The sequence below is a fragment of the Ruditapes philippinarum genome, unplaced genomic scaffold (assembly GCF_026571515.1).
Source record: "Ruditapes philippinarum isolate M1 unplaced genomic scaffold, ASM2657151v2 ctg670_1_1_1_1, whole genome shotgun sequence".
Lineage (NCBI taxonomy): Eukaryota > Metazoa > Mollusca > Bivalvia > Venerida > Veneridae > Ruditapes > Ruditapes philippinarum.
Window position 1 is genome coordinate 57,223 of NW_026851756.1, and position 24,741 is coordinate 81,963.

The window sequence follows — 24,741 nt, forward strand, 5'->3', positions numbered from 1 at the left end:
TATTAATAAAGAAATTAATTCTTCACAAAATAAATTTGCAGAAAATAACATTTAACCACTAACATTGATAGTTTATTTTTGCACCTTTATAAAATTTTCCAATCATAACAGTTGTAACACCTTGTTTCATCAAGTGTCATGCTTTAGAGAATTCAAGCACAAACTTGTGATCTGAATAGCTATTGACTGGAATATCAGTGGTCTTAATAGTGGGGTAAGATAAATAAAACAATGAAATGGAACTGAACTGGCGTTCTTAAAAGTAGATAAGTGGTGTGGTCTTAATTGTGGACAATGCTAAACTGGTCTTAGTACAGGGGTGATCTTCATTCCGGAGTGGTCTTCAGTAGGGAGTACTGTACTGTATTCTGAAATTTCAGAAAGACGCAGTAGAATCGCCTTGAGAGCGCAATGGTCGCCGTGACAGCGTCGTAGAGTCTCAAAAAGAGCGTTTGAGAAAATAAAAGCTCGAACAAGCGTCGTACACACGCAGTAAAGGCGCGGTAGAGACGCCGAACATTCCCTGTAAAAGCGCCCTGGCTAACCATGTTGTTCTTTTGGCACTTATGCTGCCCTTTCACGGCGCTTCTGTTGCGTTGTAAGTGAGTTACTACTGAGTTGCTACAGCGTCCTTACTACGTTCCCACTACACTATTATCACAACGCCGAGTGGCGGCGCTTGTTTTGGGTATGCTCAAAATGTGTGCCGTCGATCGGCGTTCTATGCGATGTCACATCGATGCTGCGGCGATACTACGGCGATGTTTGCAATCTTAAGGCCCTGTCACACTAGAATGCGCTTTCACTGCGTTTGCACGGCGTTGTTAAATTTAACAAAGCGTCGCGAGATCGCAATAAATAATGTGACATTGTTGATGTCACGAAGACTTCACGGCGGCTTCACGGCGTCCTCACGGCGATTATGGCGATGCTACGGAGCTTCGACTGCGTTTTAGTTGGCGATTGTTAACGTTCGGACTGCGCTTCTATGACGTTCTTTGCGCTTTCATTGCGCATTTACGGCGCTCATACGACGCTCTCGCGGCGCTCACACTGCGTTGAAATCGTAAAGCTCCGTAACAGGTCCGTGCACACGCAGTTAAAGCGCGGTAAAGACGTTGCACAACCTCCGTACAAGCGCCGTGGATAACCATGGCGTTCATTTGGCGTTTCTTTTGCGCTTTCGCGGCGCTCCTGCTGCGTTGTAGGAGATGCTACTGAGTTGCTACTGCGTCCCTACTGCGATGCTACTGCGCTCATTTTAGAACGCCGAGTGACGGCGTTTGTTTTGAGCATGTTCAAAATGCGGGCCGTTGGTCGGCGTTCTATGCGATGTCTCTACGATGCTACGACGATGCTGTGGCGATGTTTGCGATGTTACAGCGCTCACTTTAGCGTTCTTAATTTTCTTTGGACGCCGTGAAAACGCTGTCCTAGTGTGACAGGGGTTTTACTGCGCTCACCTCGGCGTTCTGAATTTTTTTGGACGCCGTAAGAATGTGGCACGATTCCAATAACACACGTTCAATCAGGAATCATAAGTCCTTTGTCACTTCGAGAGTGTCTGTCAAACACAACAAAGGCTGTAATAAATTCCATTGTTTTAAATGCAACCTTTTAAAAAAAATAGCATATAAGGAAATGGAAAAACCTTACACAATAGCAATTTCTAAGTTTCCCATCCCTGGTATATCATGTGTCTTTTAAATTTGGCCAGATTTTACCTGTTTGTGTTTTACACAACACTTTCTTTTATTGTAGATCATAAATTTTAACATTTCTTGGGGTTCAAAGAACACGTGGTCTTTCATCACATGAGAGTTTAGCAATTCACTATACAGCAAACTGCCAGCACTGAGAATATTGTTAAAGTCTGGTGTTGATAGTGTTTCAACAGACGAACAACTAATTACCAAAAGAAAAAACTAAACAACAAGGCAAATATTGCTTTCAACAGGCTTGTTCTGGCAAGCATGCAGCACCCTGGGGATAATCTGCCTTACACTTCCATTTGAAAACAATACTTCTAATGAGAATGAGCAATTATAGAAATAACATTATAAAAAATATTTAAGTATGGACACCTCCAAACATGGACATAAATATATATATATATAACTTTATTTCATATTTTTAAGTAATATTAAACTATTGGGTATCATCAAATTCACGCTAAGAACGTGTGTCAAACGAATTTTATATTGAACTAGCACAATTTATATTCAAGGTGAAATTCAGTAAGTACAAAATACATCCATAAACACTTTCTATATGAACTACGTAAATAACCAAGGTATATCGAGTTATGTCCCTTAACTTGGAGTAAAATCGCTTTTCTATTGTTAAAACAATACATGTTGTGCTGTGTTTTTAAACTGCCGGTTTAATCCGAATAATTATCCAATTTTCAAAAGTCTTAACCAATGAAAAGATCGAGATCTTAGCATTGTACTACTATATACTTCAAAATATCTTTTGACACCGAAAGTACTTTAATTAACTGTTAAACCTACCACCTGTCTCATCATTTTACATACAAATTTTACTGAGATATTTGAAACCGGTTAACTTTACTTGAAACTCAACTGATAAGAATAGCCTGTCGTCTGCTAGTTTATCGGTTATTCAGATGCACAATTCAAATGCTATGAGGAATTCAGTGCCATTCATATTCCATGTGAAATTCAGTGTGTTTCATATGCCATGAGAAATTCATTACAATTCGAATTCCATGTGGGATTTAGTGTGCTTCAAATTCCATGTCAAATTCAGTGCAATTCATATTCCATGTATTATTCAGTGTAAATCTAATTCCATGTAAATTCAACACAATTTCAATCCATGTACAATTCTGTAATTTAATATCAAATTTGTATTTATACCATGAGAAATTCAGTATGTTGCAAATCAATACATCTCTGAATATATGAATACTGAACAAGGTTTGAAATGTAGGCATTTGGGTTTTGTAATATGGAAAAGACGGCAGTCCAAAAATGAATTTACATACTTACAACTAGCAGCAACTGAAAAAAGGCCTGCATGAAATACATTTACCAGCCACATCAACTGAAAAAGGGCCTGCATGAAATATATTTACATACAGTCAAGCCTGAAACAAAATGAAATAACAGACCTAATCACACGAAACCGCGAAAACACGATTGTTTACAATCTCCACGCGGTGATCTCCCCTTAATTCTTCGGCGTAGACTGTTCTGATAAAGGGAAGAAACCGCTGTGAGGAGTTTGGATTGTTCACGGAATTCAGGAATTACATCAAGCGTACTTATACAAGCATAAATTATGTATATATATTTTAAAATGTTTATTGTCACAATCTCATTCGAGTAATCAAAATCCATAAAATAAAACAGTAAACGACAGTTTCATACTTTTTTCGTATTTCAGTTCTACTAGGCAACACACTTTTATAACATGAAATGTAAGCATATACGATGTATACTGCATGCAAAAAATTCAATGGTTGATTACATATGAAAATCTGGAAAAAGGATGATCCCTCGGAAGCATAAATCACAACAAATTACATGAAAATTGCAGACACGATTTGATTGAGTCTGTACATGAGAGATAATGTAAAAATCAACATCCCTCACGCCCCTAGCACCTAGCGATACTCAAATGTCAATTCTTGAAAAACGGTTCCTTCGCAACTCACTGAATACACTCACGTTAGTTAGAAAGTGAGCAATAGTGGAACATTCGACCGATGCGAAGGAGAGTACACTTGTAAGTGCTAGAATCAATGATCCCGAAGGATTAGAATGAACATTTATTATATAGCTGTTCCGCATTTTAGTAAATGCTGGTAATTATGAATAGACAAATAATTAGTGTTATAAGCTTGTAATGCACTTGCACTCTTATAGTAATATATCATCTTATGATCATCAGTTTTCTCCTGCCTATATATGGCATCATACTTCAACGTGTTGAGTGACTTTCATAACATTTGCAATTAGTTTAACCTTGAAAGTTATATTAACTGGACTGCTAAGTGTTCAATAAGGTCATTGCTTCACGCGTCGGGGAATAACTGCACTTTCTTACAACATCTAAAATTAATGGTAATTGGTTTACAATTATACAGGGATATGGTTGTTTATGAAAATACAGTTAGTTTTCTTTTGAGAAATACAAAGATCCATTTTCATGAAGTTGAAAATCTGAAATCGTGAATTCGTGAAGTTGAAGTCGTAAATTCACGTAGACGACCAATAGTTAGAAATAGTTTTCTTCGCTTATGTTCTCTTTTGTAATTTGGTCTTGACTAATAGATAGATGACAACTACGGATTTTAGGTCAATAGATCAAATGTTAATGTCACAATTGCATTGACTACTTTTGGTCAATACTAGTAGATGACCTCTATTTATTTTGATGTCATTAGGTTAAATGTCAAGTTCATCGTGACCTTGACCACTGAAATCTTGTTCGACTAATACCTAACGGTTAAGGTTTCGTTTGGATGTTGGCCATGGCTAGAAGAAGAGACCTATTGTATTTCAGGTCACAATGACATGGACCAGTAAAAGAGTGTTCGACAGAAAAAAATAAAGAAAAATAATGCTCAGTTTTGAAATTAAATACGAACTTAGACCATGTGCAGATTTTTTTTTTGACGTCATTTACTTACCACTAACTGAATAGGTGATAGAGTCAATTCTTCAATTATTAAACTTTCTAGGGGCATTTTCCGTGGCATGTATGAGGCCCCTATCGATTTTGAAGTTGTTATATTGAAGTCACTTGCGCAAGCTATTTATGTCTACTGACAACAAGAGTTTTTTTGTGAACTTTATTAATTATAATACTATAATACTTTTATAATCTTTTATTATTAATGTAACACTTTCCTTTTTTGAAATACGCATAAGTATTTAAAAAATGCCACTGACACAGCATATGAAGATGTTTCATCAAGACACATTTTAAGTTAACTAAAAAGATGAATAATTTATTACAATTTTAGCTTTCCCACGGCAGTACAATATTGGAGAACATTTTGGGATATTATTTATCTCTTTTTTATATCCTCGGCTAGGATACATCTATTATGAAAGATTATACATTGTTTATGACCTTTCAAGTATTTGAAATTTCTTTTGTATACTACAAAGAGAACAATCAATGTACAAGCCGTATTCTTTATATGACTGAAAGGTAATATAAAATACTGCCGAACTTGATTACACCACAGCAGTTTATTAAAAATGGGTCAAAGACAGAAAAGGCCCGGTTGCATTCATATACTAAATAGCATGAGGCTGTGATGTTACAAAAAATGTTTACCATTGACCATTAATGTCAAAAATGTAACTAAGTCGGTAAACAGGAAGCGGATGAGCGACAGACCTGAAATCAAATCCCACAATATGGAACCATGTGTCAATGCTGTATGTCAAATATCAAGAAGCTGTGATAAGTAGTTGCTGAGAAAACTGTCACAAAAATTTCCTCCTACCATTGTCCATTAATGTCGGAAATTTACCTAAGTCGATTAACAGGAAAAGGATGAGCGACATACTTGAAATCTAATTCAACCGTATGTAACCCTGTGTCAATGCTGTATGCCAAATATCAAGAGGCTGTGATATTTACTTGCTGAGAAAACTGTTACGAAAATTTCCCACCATTGACCATTAATGTTGAAATTTTAACTAAGTCGATAAGCAGGAAGAAGATGAGCGACAGACCTGAAATCAAACCCCACGGTATGGAACCATGTGTCAATGATGTATGCCAAATATCAAAAGGCTGTAATAAGTACTTACTGAGGAAACTGTTACGAAAAATTTCCTATCATTGACCATTAATGTTGAAAATTTAACTAAGTTGGCAAACAGGAAGTGGATGAGCGACAGACCTGAAATCAAATCCCATGGTATGGGATCATGTGTTAATGCTGTATACCAAATATCAAAAGGCTGTGATAAGTAGTTGCTGAGAAAACTGTTACGAAAATTTCCTACCGTTGACCATTTATGTTGAATATTTAACTAAGTCGATAAACAGGAAGTGGATGAGCGACAGACCTAAAATCGAATCCCACGGTATGGAACCACGTGTCAATGCTGTATGCCAAATATCAAGGGGCTGTGATAAGTATTTACTGAGAAAACTGTAACGAAAGTTTTTCCCCGACCGCCCGCCACCCACTGCCCGAACGCCCGCCGCCCGACATTCACCATACTATAACCCGGGTTTGCACCAGTGCAACCCGGCCAAAAATAGACAGTTATTTATGAAATAATGTAATCATAAGTAACCATTTAAATGTTTTTGAAAATGTAGCAAATTAACAATTGTTATGCAATAGTATAACATTTAAAACATAACACGAAGCTGATACATATTTTAAGACTGTACAAAGACGTTTTATCATCTTTTATACTGGACTTCCAGTTATATTTTATGTGTCATCAGGCTTGTTGATGTTTACATCATTTGGACTCAAATGATGGTATAAGTTATTCTCCTGAAAATGTTTGGTTGTAGTTTTTACAGTACTGTCATATGTAGAACAATCCTCTTCATCCTGAAGAGATGTTTGCTTATCCTGACCAACGATACTTTTAATTGCACTGTATTCTCCAGTGCAACCTTTAGGTTGCTGGGGTGCTGGAAAAGTACCACAGTGATCATAATCTGACTTGTAGTTTAATACATTATCAGACAGGTTCTCCTTTTCCGAACATGTTGGAACCCCGATAACATGTACATCATATTCTATTTGGTTGTATAACTTTTCCGTGCTTTGTTCTATTATACGCGTCTCACCAATATTTTTGTTCCTTGGAATTTCTGTCATCGCCTGACTATTAGCCAGATTTGTTTGTTCAGTTGACCCATCTCCCGTCTGTGTTTTTCTTATTCTGCCAATCAAATAAATGTAATGATCACTTTCTAAAAGAATTATAATCCTAAAAAGTCCCTTCTTACACAAACGACCATTGTTTGTAGCTTAAGATAAATAATGCTCAAATATGATATTTAATAACTTATATCTGCTATACAGTCTCTTTTTTAAATGTAAAATAAACATCATTTGAGTTCCCACAGAGAAAATATTGTCGTACGTTTGAACTCTACACACTATTTGTAAACAGAGTGTGAATACATAGATTCATTAAAAAAAACACCTTGCAGTTGTGAAAATAAGAACCAAATTAAATTGACCTGTAAAAGAAAATGCAAGTTCCCAATCATAGTATGTACATTTTTATACATATTTAATGTTTAGTAAGACCTGACCTACTATAAATCTCTACATGAAAAGTATTTAACCAAAAGATTGACACATCACATCGACCACAATTAATAATATAATTATCTCAAAGAAACTTAATTAACTAGATATCTAAGGACACATGAAAAACATGCCCAAATTCGCGATCAACGTATTATATAAAGATACATACTCAACATACCTTTTGCAGAAAAACATGCCAAGGAAGCCAATTGCTAAACCAAATACAAGTCCTGATAATTCGGACACCGTAGGAGCTGAAAAAATATGTTCAAATTTTTGATATATAGGGAGATATGTTATAAACCTCTGTTTGTTTCCTATTTCAGGCACAAGAAGCAAGGTTTAAATAAACAACTTTATTTGACTTTGAAGATCGAGAAGCAAACAAGTACGTTGACCATGCCAATAACAATTTATCTGTTGATATTAGCCACCGGCACATAACAACAAAGTATACATCATATTACAGATTCATGACTTGTACCAGTACAGGTACTGATCGTTTCAAACGATAAAAGCATGTACTTTTACAATAATATTATTATGCTTGATTGCTGAAGCAAGCAATAACCCTGTATTTGTATAAAAAATAGTATACTCAACATCACTAATTCCGCGTCATCACTTATCTCACGGTAATGGCATATTTTCATGTGACCAGTGTTAAAATTGGTCAGAATTGACATATTTTATTCAAACACCTTAACAACAAAGTTTTTGTGCAAAATTGTATAAATCTATAGATTTTTACGTAAAACTGAACAACATTTTACAAACTTCTGCAAAAAACAACAATAGTCCATTAAATTTGTGCATACGTCTGAAACAATCATCAATTTCTAAATGTTCTTGTTTGTTGAAAAAATAAATTTTGTGTTACAATGTAAAGAAACTTTTAATATTTAAAACTATGCAAAATAACATAAAGAAATTTTAACTGAAACATGAAAAAACTGAAATAAAACACCATTATCGCGAGTTAAATGATGACATACTGTTTTCAAAATGGCCGACACACTGTCTACATCTGACAAATTAAAACTAATTTTGATTGAATTATTGTTGTTTCCTTGTGTCAAATAGCAGAAAAAGGACTAAATGATACAGTTTATGACAGTTTTTGTAGTGTAAGTTTATTGTTTGTGTTCTTTGCTGTTTTAAAGTGTTAAGTACCGTGAACTAAGAAGAGCACAGTATAATAATACATTTAAGGTAATACAGTTCTTAAAGTAAATTGATATGCCATAACTTGCTACTCTGTTATAAATTACTGTTCTGGGCAAGTTATCGTTGTCCAGATTAACAAGCCTAAACACATTTAACTTAAAGAATTTTATCCTCGAGAAAAAATACTCATTTGTACAACATCGCAGATAAGTATTATTTTACACATAAAAACTTTGTACTTCATTAAACTTCACTCACAATTCATTTCAAAGTATATTTTGTCTTAAGTAAAACATATACATTGATGTCACATGATATACCTTCTTTGTGAGAATAACTTAACAAATAAAAGACAATTGTGTAGGGATATACTAAAAAAGAACCAAACTTGAATTAATCTTAAATTTATTACTGCAAGTAAGTATTTACAAATGAAGACGATCGACCAATACAACTAGACCGCTAAAAAAACTTTAGGAAAAATCTTCACGTTATATATTGTAATAAATACGTTATGGCGCTTCTTTTTATTATAAAAATGTGCTAAACAAATGAATTTTAAATCGCTACATTAACTCATAAAAAACATCTGCAATTTTTAAATTTGAATGTTACATTGTATTTCAGTTTGCTAGAAAATACCTATAATGCCACTACTTCGGTTGTCTGTTGTATTTTCAGAAGAGACTTTTGTTTGACCAGTAAACATCTCCTTTTGTGTTGACAATGTATGAGATTTAGATATTGATAATGAAAAAGACATTGCTTCAGTCACCTGACTTGTTTATTTTGAAATTGGCATCGTTTCTGTTGTTGTTGTTGCTGCAACCTTTTTGCAATCAATATTGAATTTGACATTTTTACGTTGGTAACTGTTTTCTAAAAAGAAAAAAAAAGTTGACTAACTTATACCTCATTACGCCTCCGCCATGATTATGGCCAGGGAGTATGTAGAATAACTACTGTCCGTCCGTGCGTTGGCATGTGTGTGTTTATTAAAACTATGTCCGGCCTATAACTCTGTCAGGCATTCAGGGCTTTTGAATATATTTGCACAAATATTGAATATGACAAGAGAGCGTGACATGCGCAAGTCCTATACCCTTAACATCATGGTCAAGGTAACACTTAGATGTTAGAAAATCTTGTCCGTCCTATAACTCTGTCATGCATCAATGGATTTTGAAAAAAGATTGACACAAATGTAAAGCATGATAAAATAGTGAATCGTGTGAAAGAACAGTACCCCTACATCCAAGGTCAAGGTCGCACGTTAAAGTCGTATCCGGCCAATAACTATGTCATGCATTAAGAGATTTAAAACACTAAGATAAATATTCAACATGAAGGGAAGTGTGTCATGCGCAAGACTTAGACCCCTTTGCCTAAATGTCATACTGAAGTTGTCAAAGGTCAGCAAACAAAAAAAATCTTATCCGTTTTATAATTTGATTATGCTTCACAGCATTTGAAACTCATTGGCACAGAAATTAAACATTTTAAGACAGTGTACCAGGTGCAAGACTTTGACCTTTGGTCCCAAGATCACACTTAGAAGTCAATGGTCAGAAGTAGAAAATATTGACCGGTCAATTACTCTGTCATTCGTTAAGGGTTTTATAAAAACTTGGATGATGGGGCAATGAAACATGTGCAAGACGTAGACCCCTAACTCCAATGTCAATGTTACACTTGAACGTCAAATGTCCGCAATTTGACAATCTTGTCTGTCCTATAACTCTGTCATACATAAGGGGATTTTAAACTAACTAGGCATAAATGTTAAACAAATTAGGTCGGTGTGTAACACGTAAGGTCTAGATCACTAGCTCCAAGATCAAGGTCACAATAAGAGTTCAAACGTCAGCAGTTTTGATACATTGTCCGGCTCATTACTCATGAAACAAGGGAATTTGAGATAACTTTGTAGAATTGTAGTCTTATGAGACAGTGTGCTATGCATAGGACGTACAACCCTAGGTTTAATGTCAAGGTCACACATAAAGGTGAAAGTACAGCAGTTAGAAAATCTCGTTCGACCAAATTATTTGTCATGCATCAATGGAAAATTTGAAATAACGCGGCACAAATGTGAAGCATGAGACAGCTGTCATGCACGAGACATAGAGTCAAAAACATATTGAAATGTCGTATATTAGCAGTTAGAAAACATTGGATACGTGAGGGATGTTTCATTTTTTCTTTGTCCCTCATGAACAGACTCAATCTTATAGAGAAAACAAGAATCCCTAAAGAAAGCCAAACACGGCAGAATTGAAAGTGTTGCAGGCTCGGTTTGATTGAGCCTTTTCATGGAATGTACTGTCAAGTGCAAACTACCGTCCACGCCTCCTAGCACCGGCTTAAGCATAATTCAACATTTAACAGGAACTGGTACAATTTTGAACTTTGAAACATCTGCAGTTATCATGGAACTTTCAATGTAACACGTAAGTGCCATTCCATGAAAAGCGGCATACGGTCCCCAAGTAGTAAAATGCCCTTGTTCTCAACGAGAAAACAATGGGTGGAACTAAATAAAATAGAATTTTCAAAGGGGATCAGATGTTATGAAGCCTGCATATCACAGATAAGACGTCAAAAGACAAATTTAAAAAGCAGGCCACATATCCTAAGGGTGATTCAACGGTATTCAATGAAGGAATACCGCAACCACCCAACAAGAAAATTGCCAAATAGAAATATCTAAATTACCACAAGCACAACAATAATGTCGTGCTGAACGATCTTTAAGGATCGGAAATATAACATCCCTAATTGAATGTACGGGGCGACATTTTACAGCCTCCACACGGCATAAACAACGCTGATGTGGCGATAAAATAGAGAATACAAGAATCCCTAAAGAAAGCCCAACCGAGTTTGCAATTTACATGCAGCCCCGATGGATTACTTTGTATTGATTTCTATAAACAACACTAGATCAATTTTTAAAATCCAAATGTACGGTAATTGAAATATAAATGCGGTACGTACCTGTATAGATGGCAAGACAAGCTCCCTCTTTTTTCCGATCAATTTGAGAAATAAACTTAAGCTCAGTATTTTTTTGGGCACGTACTTTAAGAGAGCTAGACGTTTTATCAAGAATATTCTCATCTATTTCAAATTTCAATGGTGACCCATGAGTGCAATTATATAAATTAAAAATCAAAAAAGCGTTGGGAATAGAAGAATTTAAAAAACATTCACAAAATGTGTTTCTTAATTTAGGAGCCTTGAGAGTATCGATATAAGCAGTCGTTGTATCTAGCATCCGGTCCTCTGTACATATTCTCAAAACTGTAAGGAAAATTAATATGATTATTTTATCACAATATAATTATGCTTTATTATAAATGTTCAAATTTATGGATACGAAATAAAGTAGTTTATAATAACAAGGAAGCAAATAAAAGTAACAGAGATGAAGCATTTTCCAAAAATCTCAGTTTTATTAGAATGTGGTGTATATATTAGAAGTGCAGATTTGTAGACAAGAACTGTTAGCTGTTAGAAAAGTTCGATTTAAAAATCTTAAATACGGCTGTCCTGTTTCAAAAGTTCTACGCTTTTTGATTTTCGGGTGACAAATGGTTTCACTACCACCTTCACTAATGAATAATAGTCATATCACTTGCTTTTAAATGCCTTTTAGTGTATATGTATCCGCGATTATTTAAACATAATATTAAATAATATTATAATGAATCTAAATGTATTGTATTAAACGTTTGAAACGTATGCGTTTTTCTTTCTAGATTAGACAACTGTTCACATAATATATTCTGCTTACTCTGTTTACTATCAGTCCTGCTACAGAATCCTTCTTGGAGACTATTTGATTCTGTCAAATGTAAAATTTTTAAACAATATCAAGCTCTATCATTATAATTCAACTATATTGAAACAACTGGTCAACACATCAGGCTTAAACTAAATGTCAAAAAATGCTTTTACAGGTAGCTGCCATAAAAGTAAACTTAATGATGGTACACTTTACTTGTTAACCTGTTGATTTTAATTATTTAACATGATTTCATGTTATTGATTAAATTATACAGAATTATTTAATGAAAAAGGTAAACAATCTTGCTCTTAATATTTAGATAATAATATTCAAATGATGAAACAATTCAAACATATAAACAGAACAAATGTACATTTGCATATAAAATTAACATGCAATAATGTTACTGTACATGAACAACACAATGATTAACGCTAACAATTGAAAAAATACATGTTTCAAAATGTATTAATGTTATCCTTGTCAACCACTTTCACAAGTGAAGTATTGATATCAATTGATGCAAATATATGTATATTGTTAATTATTCAAATAGATGTTTAAATAGTATTGCCAAAGTTTAAGTCGCAGAAGTTTTTTTTTTTTTTTGTTGCTTTCATCTCATCAATCGATCAACGAAATCTTTCAAGATTGCAAGGACCTGACGTAACGTCAATTATAGTTGGAATTTGATGATTTTTAAGTTTTCAAAAAGCAAAATCGGCATTTCCAGAAAGCACAATTATGCAATATTTGCTTTTCACCCTCTGCTGTTTTCATGTAACCAAAGGTCTGAAAATTTTGATACCAAAATGCCAATATTTTACTGAAATAAGTGTACAAAATCTCCTTTTTCACACGTTTCTTTGCAACTGTAGATCTTATTATGCCCCCACTTCGAAGAAGAGGGGGTATATTGCTTTGCACTTGTCGGTCCGTCCCGTCCGTCGGTCCGTCGGTCTGTAGACCAAATGGTTTCCCAGTGATAACTAAAGAACTCTTAGGCCTAGGAACTTCAAACTTGGTATGGTGATTATTCATGACCAGTAGATGACCCCTATTGATTTTGGGGTCAAGGGGTCAAAGGTCAAGGTCATATTGATCTTGTAAGCAAAAACAGTTTCCGATCAATAACTAAAAAACCTTAAGGGTTAGGAACTTCAAACTTGGTATGGTGATTGGTCATGATCAGTTGATGACTCCTATTGATTTTGGGGTCAAGGGGTCAAAGGTCAAGGTCACATTGATCTCTTGGGTAAAAACGGTTTCCGATCAATAACTAAAGAACCCTTAGGCCTAAGAATTTTAAACTTGGTATGGTGATTGGTTATGACCAGCAGATGACCCCTATTGATTTTATGGTTAAGGGGTTAAAGGTCAAGGTCACATTGACCTTTTAGGTAAAAACGGTTTCCGATCAATAACTAAAGAACCCTTAGGCCTAGGGACTTTAAACTTGATATGGGGATTGGTCATGATCAGTTGATGACCCCTATTGATTTTGGGGTCAATGGGTCAAAGGTTAAGGTCACATTGACCTCTTAGGTAAAAACGGTTTCCGATCAATAACTAAAGAACCCTTAGGCCTAGGAACTTCAAACTTGGTATGATGATTGGTCATGACCAGCAGATGACCCCTATTGATTTTGGGGTCAAGTGGTCAAAGGTCAAGGTCACATTGACCTTGTAGGTAAAAACGGTTTCCAATCAATTAACTATAACGCTAAGGCCTAGGAACTTCAAACTTTGTATGATGATTGGTCATGACCAGCAGATGACCCCCATTGAGTTTTGGGTCAAGGGGTCAAGGTCACATTGACCTTGTAAGTAAAAACGGTTTCTGATCAATAACTAAAGAACGCTTTGGCCTAGGAACTTCAAACTTGGTATGGTGATTGGTCATGACCAGCAGATGACCCCTATTGATTTTGGGTCAAGGGGTCAAAGGTCAAGGTCACACTGACCTTGTAAGCAAAAACGGTTTCCGATCAATAACTAAAGAACTTTAAGGACTAGGAACTTCAATCTTGGTATGGTGATTGGTCATGATCAGTAGATGACCCCTATTAATTTTGGGGTCAAGGGGTCATAGGTCAAGGTCACATTGACCTCTTAGGTAAAAATGGTTTCCGATCAATAACTAAAGAACCCTTAGGCCTAGGAACTTCAAACTTGGTATGGTGATTGGATATGACCAGCAGATGGCCCCTATTGATTTTGGGGTTAAGGGGTCAAATGTCAAGGTCACATTGACCTTGTAGATAAAAACGGTTTCCGATAATAACTAAAGAACACTTAGGCCTAAGAACTTCAAACTTGGTATGATAATTGGTCATTGCCAGCAGATAACCCCTTTTGATTTTGGTGTCAAGGGGTCCAAGGTCAAGGTCACATTGACCTTGTAGGTAAAAACGGTCAATAACTAAAGAACGCTTAGGCCTAGGAACTTTAAACTTTGTATGATGATTGGTCATGACCAGTAGATGACCCCTATTGATTTTGGGGTCAAGGGGTCAATGTCATATTGACCTTGTACTTAATGACTGTTTCTGACCAATAACTCGTTGCTTTGGTTGCTTTTTAATATCAAACTAAAAATGCTTTTGGTATACACATTTGAAGGTCTTATGTAATATAACAACTTGGCCGTCATTAATGAGGCCTACATGATTCATAAAATTTATGCATAATTATTTGGTAAGATTTGTAATAACTTAAATTGCTGCACACAACCTATGAGGTCACAATAATTATTACCTTGTGACTAGTCATGACCAGTAGATACTAGACAACCCTTATTAATTGTTTGTTCAATGGGTCAGAAGTCATGCATAATAACCTGATCACATGACTTATTGGCTGCCGATAGGGGGCATACATGTTTTACAAACGTATCTTGTTAACAAAGTGAATCATGGTTTAAACCATATGTATAGGTCCGAACATTGATCTAAAGTGCTTGAAACCAAATTATTTCCTTTTATCTCATTTATAATACACACTAGGGAACCAACCCTCATATATCAGCCTTCCATTTATATGAGGGGTATTTTGCTGGTCGAAATGAGAGTTAAACATCATCCATATCACAGGGACCAGTCAAAATACACATTATATGGTTCAGGAGTTTTCTTTATGGCGACCCATAAGGGTTAATTAAACAAGCACATCACTAGGTTCCACCCCTCATTGCTGTGGGCTCGAATCCCACAAGGGACATGGACTTGAAGCTACCAAGCTACCAAACGGAAAGTCGGTTGTTTACTCTTGCGCTTTAAATAATACATGGAGGCTCATGAGGTTTCCTTCACCAGTAAAGCTCGGAAGTCGTCTTATGACCTTTACAGTATTGGAGCGACGAAAAACCTACCAAAAAATAACTGCGATTGGAAAGTGATGTAGGTTTCTGGTAGTTCATATTATGGTAAACATCAGTTTTCAGGACGTCATGTCTTCTTCTCTGTCATAAAATGGATGTTACAAAAAAGCTTGATTTAAAAATAAGCCTACAAAACAGACAAGTTACAAAATTCATTTGAGCAATTTCAGAGAACTGTTTCGTAAAGAAAGTAAAATAAGTGAAAATACCTGTAGAAAAGCAAAGTATCACATTGAGTGAAAACATTAGACACGCCACAAAAACAAGCATATTTCACCGGAAGGTCAATCCCTACATTAAATCTTCAATAAATATAATACGTGCAGTATACGTTTTAGGCTAACAGCACACTGAAAACACAGAAAAGATAGTTTAGTTAATTTTCATTAAAAAACAAACTTACATTCAATCAAAAACTTCCTGGTTTGTTTTTAAACAATAGCCTTATACGAGGTCGAAGTGCAACTTGTAACGTATCAATAGGACAAACAATTGCTATGCATCATCTCGTGGTTTCAAATATGGTTTTCACTGGATTTTTATTTTTCGTATTCATTTGATTATGATGCTAGTTGGTGTCGAATCTCATTACAATGCATTTTAATAAAATAACTGAATCAGTGAAGAATTCTTCTTTAACGGGAAAATGCCTTTTGTCAAACATTGGACATGGACTGAATTTTCCGCCTTAAGCATTGATGCATCTTGATGACTTGGCATTGATTTGTATAACAATAAACAAACTGTCCTTTTTTACGGTTCTTAACTATATTAATTCCTTGACTATATATGTACATATATTCTAAATGCTATGACCTATAAAACATTCTTGTTAATCTAATGCTTTTATAAGATTTAAACTTTTAATACTGTTAAAAAAATAATATACTTTTCAAATTCTCGACATTACAAAATGGTCTAAACAGTTAAAGCACATGACTAATCTCATCAGACATACAAATTATTAACAAGGTTTTTCTAGAGTTAGATGCTTGTATGCTCAAACAATGTTTATATAGAATAAGAATATAGTACAGATTCCGATTACCCAGTATTCAAACTATCATGACGCTTTTCTAACATTTGAAAGCAGGTTTTGGCACAACAATTAACAATGACCTCCTCATTCAGAAGTATCCTTATCTTTTAAACTTCGTCTACACTATCAAAATTAATAAAATTTCGACATGCTTTAAAACATAGCTGTTGTCTTAAATCAGAGGACAGTGTAGTAACACATGTTACTCATCTTCAACTTCATTTATTCCAATATTGTGACAAAATGAACATTTTTTTTCTCAAACAAAATATTATTATATCTCCAAATCTCAACGTTGTTTGGGACTTACCGCTTAAATTGCAAGTGCATCTATAAGTGATCGTTTTAATACTAATTTACAGGAAAATAAGCTTTGAATAATCGGTAGAACCTTAGTTTATTTCTACCATTTCCTCTATTAGCATTGGCATGCCATGACATAACCATCCATGTCTCCCCATGACAAGTATTCCACATATTTTATGCTTAGATGCAAACCTGCTTATATGTGCATGTTCATTTAAATCATACTTCAGAAACATGTAAACAGCTTTAAAATTCCAAATTTTACAGTTCTACTACTTTCATTATTTGACAAAACAGACACTTTTCTGTTTATTTTTTTCACTTGACATATTAACTAATCTTGACCATAAATGAACAACTGCTTTTTGTAATTCTTAAGGTCATTGGATGCCACCCAATATCACCATTTACAGCAGCATTTATTAATAAGTATATTTACTAACGTTCAAAAAGTTTCTTGCAGCTGCTCTATGCTGGATAACATTTATGCACAGTCTTCAATAGCCCATAAACCAGAGCCATATGTAATAATTTGTACAATAGTTGATTCATAAAGTTCGGTAAAGGCTTGATATTGAAATCCACAAACTGAGCGTGCTCTTGCTATAAGCAAACATAAGACCCTTGCGGCAGGCTAAGCAACGCATTTCGCTGTGACAGAATAATCTAGATGTTCAGTCAAAACAAGACAACGTTTCAATACTGAAATAACAGAACGAGTTTAATACGCGTCCGACATTATCTTTTAATGCAGACTTATCCACTTACTCACGGACTCACTCAATCACTCACTCACCCAAACCATCCCACCCACCCAATCACTCACTCACTCACTCAATCAATCAATCACTCACTCAAACACACACGCACACCCACCAACCGACCCACCAACCAACTTACCCACCCAAACCAACTTTTTCCCGCCTTACCTACCTCTCTCCCACCCTACATACCTCCCTCCCTCCCTCCTTCACTCACTCACTCGCTCACTCACAAACTCACTCACTCACTCACTCACTCACTCACTCAATCACTCACCAACTCACTCTTTGAACTTGCATCTAATCATCACTTTTGGAACTCACTAATTAATTTACTAGCAGGTTTATTGCCAATTATGTCACTCACATTCAGACAGGCCTGAATCACTCACATTTATAGACTCACATCACTTACATACTATCTCTATAATTCACTCACACACCTGATCACACCTCACCTCACGTACTATTTCACATACCCACTCCTGTTACTGGTAAGACTCTTCATCACTCTTTACTCACGTACTTAATGATTAATCTCCTCACTCTCTCCCTCACTTACCCACTCTCCAATTTACATTTACTGCGATAAAATGATGAGATACTTAAATATTCTTACTATAGAAAGATGTATAATGCAACATATAGCACCACGTCAATAATAATTGACATGTATTCGAGCCGAAACATTGAAGTTAAAGTGACATTATAATAATTTTTCATTTTCAAGTTGACCTGAATTGATCATATATTTTCAAAGAGTGGCTTGACAACCAGTTGATATTGGTAAATGTTTACAATAAGATATAAATCTGCCTTAAATATAGAAAGACTTCCCAATTCTTTTTCATAAATTGAACGTTAAAGGTATTTCCAAAAATATCTTGGTCTACGTGTGTTATTTGTTGTAAATGTAAAATAAATTTTAAAATTGAAAGGAATTATGGCTAAATGTAAACTTATTTGGATTTTTATCTGTTCACTCACTTTATTCCTCTGAATGTACATAACTCCACTTAAACAATATGCATATAACCTCATCAGCAAAGTAAGTAAATTAGTAAGCCAGGAAGAACATTGTCATAGTTCGTGTATCAAAACCATTTTTACATCCGTAGTAAAGTCTAAATTTATATATTATACATAGACAATGGGTTTCATTTGTGTTAGTGGTGGATAGCATCAATACATTTTGAAACATGTTTTTTCTTCATTTGTTCGCGTTTATCATTTTGTTGTTCCTGTACGGTAAGTTTATTTGATGTTAATTTTATATGGAAATTGTCATACCTTTTATTAATAAATCTGTATGTTTTTCATAAATGGAAAAAGGTCCAATTACGTAAGATATAGTTAATAGCACTGATACGGCAGCTATATTCCCTGTAGATCATATTCTTTTGTTATTTAGATATTTAGTATCTTTAGATGACTACAGTATCATTGACATAAATGTGAGTGCTTGATATTGTTTAAAATTTACTTTAACAGAATCACAAAGTCTCCAAGAAGGATTTTGTGAAAGTGTTGAAAAGACATCGGGTAAGTGGAATATTTGTGAACGGTATGTATAGATTATTAAAATTATATAATCTAGTTACTCTGGTTTCAAACGTTAATGGAAAAACAATGGCTTGCTGTCATAGCAAAAAAAAATCCATCAATGTCTCCCCAGTCAGTATTATACCCTCGTTAAAAACTCTTTTCATATATTATAACTGTTTAATTGCAATTTGATTTTTTTAAACAGAAATCAGCAATAAATAAAAAGAAAATGATAAAAAGCTTTTCAAAGGTACCCCTCCTAGCAAAAATATAAATAAAATTTAAAAAAAAACATTTAAAAATGAACCATTACTAGCAAATGCTATCGTAAGCTGCCCTACAGCGATATACAATAAATCAGTTGTGTGCGTTCCTTCAATGAGTAAATGCAGATGTTTTGTTCAGTTGATTTTGTTGTCGCCGTCACGATAAAAAGAAAAGTTTTTCCGAAATGAAATGAGGAGAAAATGAGCACTGTTTTATATCTACACAGGTTTCAAATCCTTATCAAATCCTTATTGAAGGAGTACTTAATATGAGGGGTTAGAGAGAGCAAAGAAAAATCTCCAAACCAGGCGATTATACTATATATGTATGTTCTTTTTAACATCAATATATTATAGTTACAGAATCAGGATAAGCATACATATAGATAAAAACTTAAAAAGGCATTAAAAAGCAAGTCGAAGAAAAGTAAAGACATGTTAAAAATGTATATAAAGCATCAAAAGTTATTGGTTAAATTTTCCAAAAATGCATGTATGAAGGAAATATGATATTATATTTCCGTATTCACGAAATCATTGCTGAATGGTTAAAAACCTACTCGAGGAAACAACATAAATATTTTCATCCGGAACTTTTTACTCTTTTAACGCAAAATATTATTATTTTTAAATCATCTGAGCGCAAAGTTATAAAGGGTGAGCTTTTTGGGACGTGAGTCAATAATCGTGTCAAACATTTCTTAAAACAACATACCCTCATATACTCATATACTAATAGGCCAATATGAGCTGGGAATGTTCCTGGCAAGAAGCGTTGTTCAAAGATTTCGTTTACTTGCTAAATTCTGGTTGCCACGGTAACCAAAAGTAAAAACGTGAAAACTCTTCTTCTAAACAACTCAAAGAATAGAGCTTAGATATTCAGCATGACTCATCTTCTAGTGTGTGTCTTCCAAATGTCTTCAAATAAAAGTCCTAGGTTCAAAATTATTTTCCTGATATGAATAATTATAGTAAAAAAATCTAAATACGCAAAGAGCTAGAGCTTTGATATTTAACATGAAACATTTTCTAGCAGGTGACTACCAAGTTTGTTCAAATAAAAACCCTCGGCCCCAAATTGGGTCTGTCCCAGGGGTGCACTGATTTTTTTTATAATTATATTATATAGATATATATTTATATTATATTTTCTTCTTTTACACTAAAGAGGCTTTAGCTTAGATATTTGGTATGAGACATTTTCTAATGAACCTCTTCAATTTTGTTCAAATTATAGCCCTGGGGTAAAATTTAACACTACCTCAGGGGTCACTTATTTTTCATAGACAGAACAGAACAGACTAAGCTAAAGAAAAGTGCCAATGCCTAGAAAGAAAATAAATTAGAAATTTGATTATTTAGATTTTTTATCTTTGAATTTATGATGACTTAATATATCAAGAAAATATTTAAATAGAAAAAATGTCTAGATCACTCATTTTACATAGACTTTACATATATGCATTACAGATTATTTAATCCTGACTTTATTATTTCCCTTTAATGAGGTAAAGTAAAGTTTGCATTCATTCCAAGGAAATAAATGAGATTTTTAATTATTATCTTCGAAAAAGAACGATGACTTAATATATAGAGAAATATTTATATAAACTAATTTAAAGTAGATGTCTTAATCTGCTTTATTGCAACCGGCTTTACAACAACTACAATATACATAGCATGAAAAAAAGCTCGATCAATTTAAATTGTCGCTCATGAAATCTTCCACTGGGGGTACTATAGAGGCTTCAGCTTAATAATTTAGTTTGTAACATTGTTAGGTGGACCTTTTCCAAAAATTGGTCAAACTATAGATCTGGGGTCAAAATTGGCCAAGCCCTTGGGGAACATAGATTTTCCATATATCTATATAGTAAAAAAGTCTTCTGTAAAACTACAAGAGCTAAAGTTTTGTTATTTGTCATGAATTATTATCTAGTGGTTGTCTACTAAGTTCAAATTACAGCATTTAGGTCAAAATTGGCCCCACACGAAAGTAGGTCATTGATTTTTTCAAATATGTGTATAGTGAAAATATCTTCTGCTATTTTCCTATAGAGGCTTTTGCTTATATATTTGGTGTGAAATATTGTTCAGAAAAAAAGAATTTTGTGATATCAGTTAAAGATTTAGATTTTATATCTGCTTTCGTTTAAAGTTTACAATATCACTTGTTCATGGGGAGTATAAATATATATTCTCGTGAGCGATATAAGGGCGATCATGGCCATCTTGTTTATCTTTGATTTAGTAGTATCATTAATATAGTTTTAGAATTCTTTAGCTTGAACATTTATAATAAAGCATATATTATGATAAAATAATCATATTAATTTTCCTTACAGTTTTGAGAATATGTACAGAGGAACAGATGCAAGATACAACGAGTGCTTATATTGATACTATCGAAGCTCCCAAATTTAGAAACATATCTTGTGAATGTCGCATATACCCCTCTAGAAACAGTGAAAATTTGGTGTTTAAAATGATAGATATCACTCAAGGGTCACAATTGAAATTTGAAATAAAGGGAAAAGTGTTTGACAAAAAAACTAGATCACGTTCAGTACGTATCCAGGAAAACACTAAGCTTAAGTTTATTACTAATACAACTCGGAAACAAAAGGGAGCTTGTCTCTTCATCTATCCAAGTACGTACCGCATTTATACGAGGGGCGAGTGTTTTGTCTTGTTCTTTCTCTTTTGTATCATAGTCAAACATAAAAACACGTTCCCTGTTGTCACAATTTTAAACCCCAGAAAAAAGTAACCAATGAACGAGCATCTGAATATGATATTTCTGTCACGTTCCCTTTCTCTGCCGTTACAATAAGTAAACCCCAGCAAAAATGAACCAATCAGTGGGCATGCTCTGGAGTGCGGGTAACTTTAACCTGCACTCCAATTAAAGCACTGTGCATGTTTATGTATACGATTTAACTCTGGCACATTTTCAACAGAAAGGTACACAAACTATGATACAAATTGATCTTGTATTGTTTTTTAAAATCTGAAAAAGTTATCCATCGGGGGCATGACAACAACAAAATTTCACGTAAAATGCAAACTCGGTTTGATTGAGCCTGTGTATGAGAGACAGCTAAAAGTACAACATCCCACACGTCCCCTAGTAACGGCTTTAGCGGTACTCACTTTTCATCACTTTATGTGCTGCAATCAGTTATCCCGGAGGGTCAGGTCAAAACTATTTAATACATCTACATAATTATGTTAGGACAACACAAATATGAATGTAGATGTTATGACAGTTCAGATGTTTTGCCTAATGACGTTAAATTTCTTGATGCATGACAACAGAGTTATGAACCAGACAATATTTTCTCAATGCTAATATATGACATTTAAATATGTCTTTCATTAAACGCCGCCTTTCCTTGATGATCTTGTTTATCATATTTTGACCTTTTAAGTAAAAGCCTATGTCTTGATCATTTACAGCTGCCTCATGATTCACATTTGTGCCGCGTTATTTCAAAATCCGTCGATGCATGAAAAAGAATTTGGTCGAACAAGAGTGTCTGACTGCTGAACTTTCACCTTTAAATGTTACCTTGACATTGAACCTAGGGGTCTACGTCCTGCGCAGGACACGTTTTCTATTCAGACTATATTTCTGCCAAGTTATTTCAAATTCCCTTGTTGCATGAGTGATCGGCCGGACAATGACTTAAAACTGTTGAATTTTATCCTCTTAGCGTGACCTTGACCTTAGAGCTAGTGATCTAGGTCTTGCACGTTACACGCCGACTCAGTTTGCTTACCATTTGAACCCAGTAATTTCAAAATCCCTTCACGTATGACAGAGTTATAGGACAGACAACATTATCTAATTGCAGACATTTGACATTGAAGTGTGACCTTCGACTTCTTAGTGTGAACTTGGAGCCATAGGTCTTAGTATTGCACTATTTAATAATGTTTAATGGCTGTGTAAATTTGTTTCAAAATAAATTTATTCATAAATTTATGAACCGGACACAAATGTCTAGCTGCTGGCCTTTGACCACCTAAGTGTGCAAGGGAAGGGGTCTTAGTCTTGCGCATGGCACAGTTCCTATCGTGTTTAATATGTGTGCCAATTGTTTTAAATCTCTTAATGCATGACATAGTTATTGGCCAAATACGGTCTCAGCGTGCGACCTTGACCTTGAAGTTCTTGCGTACGACACACTGTTTCATCTTGCACTACATTTGTGTCAAGTTTTAAAAAAAATCCCTTGATGGATGACAGAGTTATAGGACGGACAAGATTTTCTGACTGCTCATCTTTGATATTGAAGTGTGACATTGAACTTGCGCATGCCAAGCTCTCTCATCATGCTTAACATTTGTGCCAATATATTTCAAAGCCCTAGAAACCTGATAGAGTTATGGGCCGGACATGGTTTAGAAACAAACGCATGCACCTAGCGCACGGACAGGCAGATGGACAGTAGTTATACTACATGTCCCCTGGCGTCATGGCGAGGGCATGATAAGGTAAATGTAAGTCGATGCTTATCAGTCTCAACTTCAGTTTCATAATGCCCCGGTCACATATTCACGGGTAACGCTACGGAAGAGCTACGGAAGAGCTATTGTCTAATCGTTCTCGGATTACTAGGGAATGGTGAAAATCCGTAGTCCGCTATGGTTCCAATACGGAAACACAACGGTATGAGTACGGAGTTCGACGTATTTACCGCCAAAATGTAGGTAAAAAACCCCAAAAGAGACACGGATTGTTACGGACCGACACGGTTTGATACGGAGCGACACGAATCAGGACGGACAAACTACGGATTCACTACGGTCTGCTACGGTATAAGCACGAGTTATTACGAATAAGTACGGTCTGATACGGAGAAGAACGAATCGTCACGGATCTATACGGACCTATTATATCCGTTCGCAACCACTTGCATGCTCATTTCAAAATGCCTTACAAGAAAAGAACATCTAGAAAACGGATATTGCAGAGTTCAATGATTCTGGCGGAGAGGATTCGGCCTCATGGCGTCCGACCCCCGAGACATATCAGATCCGATTCAAGTGAATTTCTTGTAGGACGCCGGATCCTCAGCAACAATTCGGTCATGAGAGCCTCATACTGGCCATGAAGGGGTCCTCGTAAAAGCCAATATCTAGTCCACCAACTCCTCTGTCTGCTCTTATCTGATTAAATATGTAATCATTAATAAAAAATGTT

General features: G+C 34.9%; 1 protein-coding gene and 1 long non-coding RNA gene across 4 annotated transcripts in view; both read right to left on the minus strand.

Annotated features, from left to right (window-relative positions):
* Window positions 1-4,241: 4,241 nt before the first annotated feature.
* LOC132738903 (location of vulva defective 1-like) overlaps window positions 4,242-24,741 on the minus strand; it is a 176,048-nt gene continuing 155,548 nt past the window's right edge. For both annotated transcript variants that reach the window (XM_060726548.1, XM_060726524.1), the window contains exon 6: window positions 4,242-6,899. In XM_060726548.1, coding sequence (XP_060582531.1) covers window positions 6,437-6,899 — 463 coding nt within the window. In that variant the 3' untranslated portion in view covers window positions 4,242-6,436. The remainder of the gene's footprint in view (window positions 6,900-24,741) is intronic.
* Window positions 10,870-15,967, minus strand: LOC132738955 (uncharacterized). 2 transcript variants are annotated; one of them, XR_009626937.1, is made up of 3 exons: window positions 15,822-15,967; window positions 12,240-12,290; window positions 10,870-11,746 (listed from the first exon to the last, which is right to left on the minus strand). It is a non-coding gene; the product is annotated as an uncharacterized LOC132738955 (long non-coding RNA). The 2 variants fall into 2 exon arrangements; XR_009626938.1 differs by lacking the exon at window positions 15,822-15,967 and adding an exon at window positions 15,604-15,779.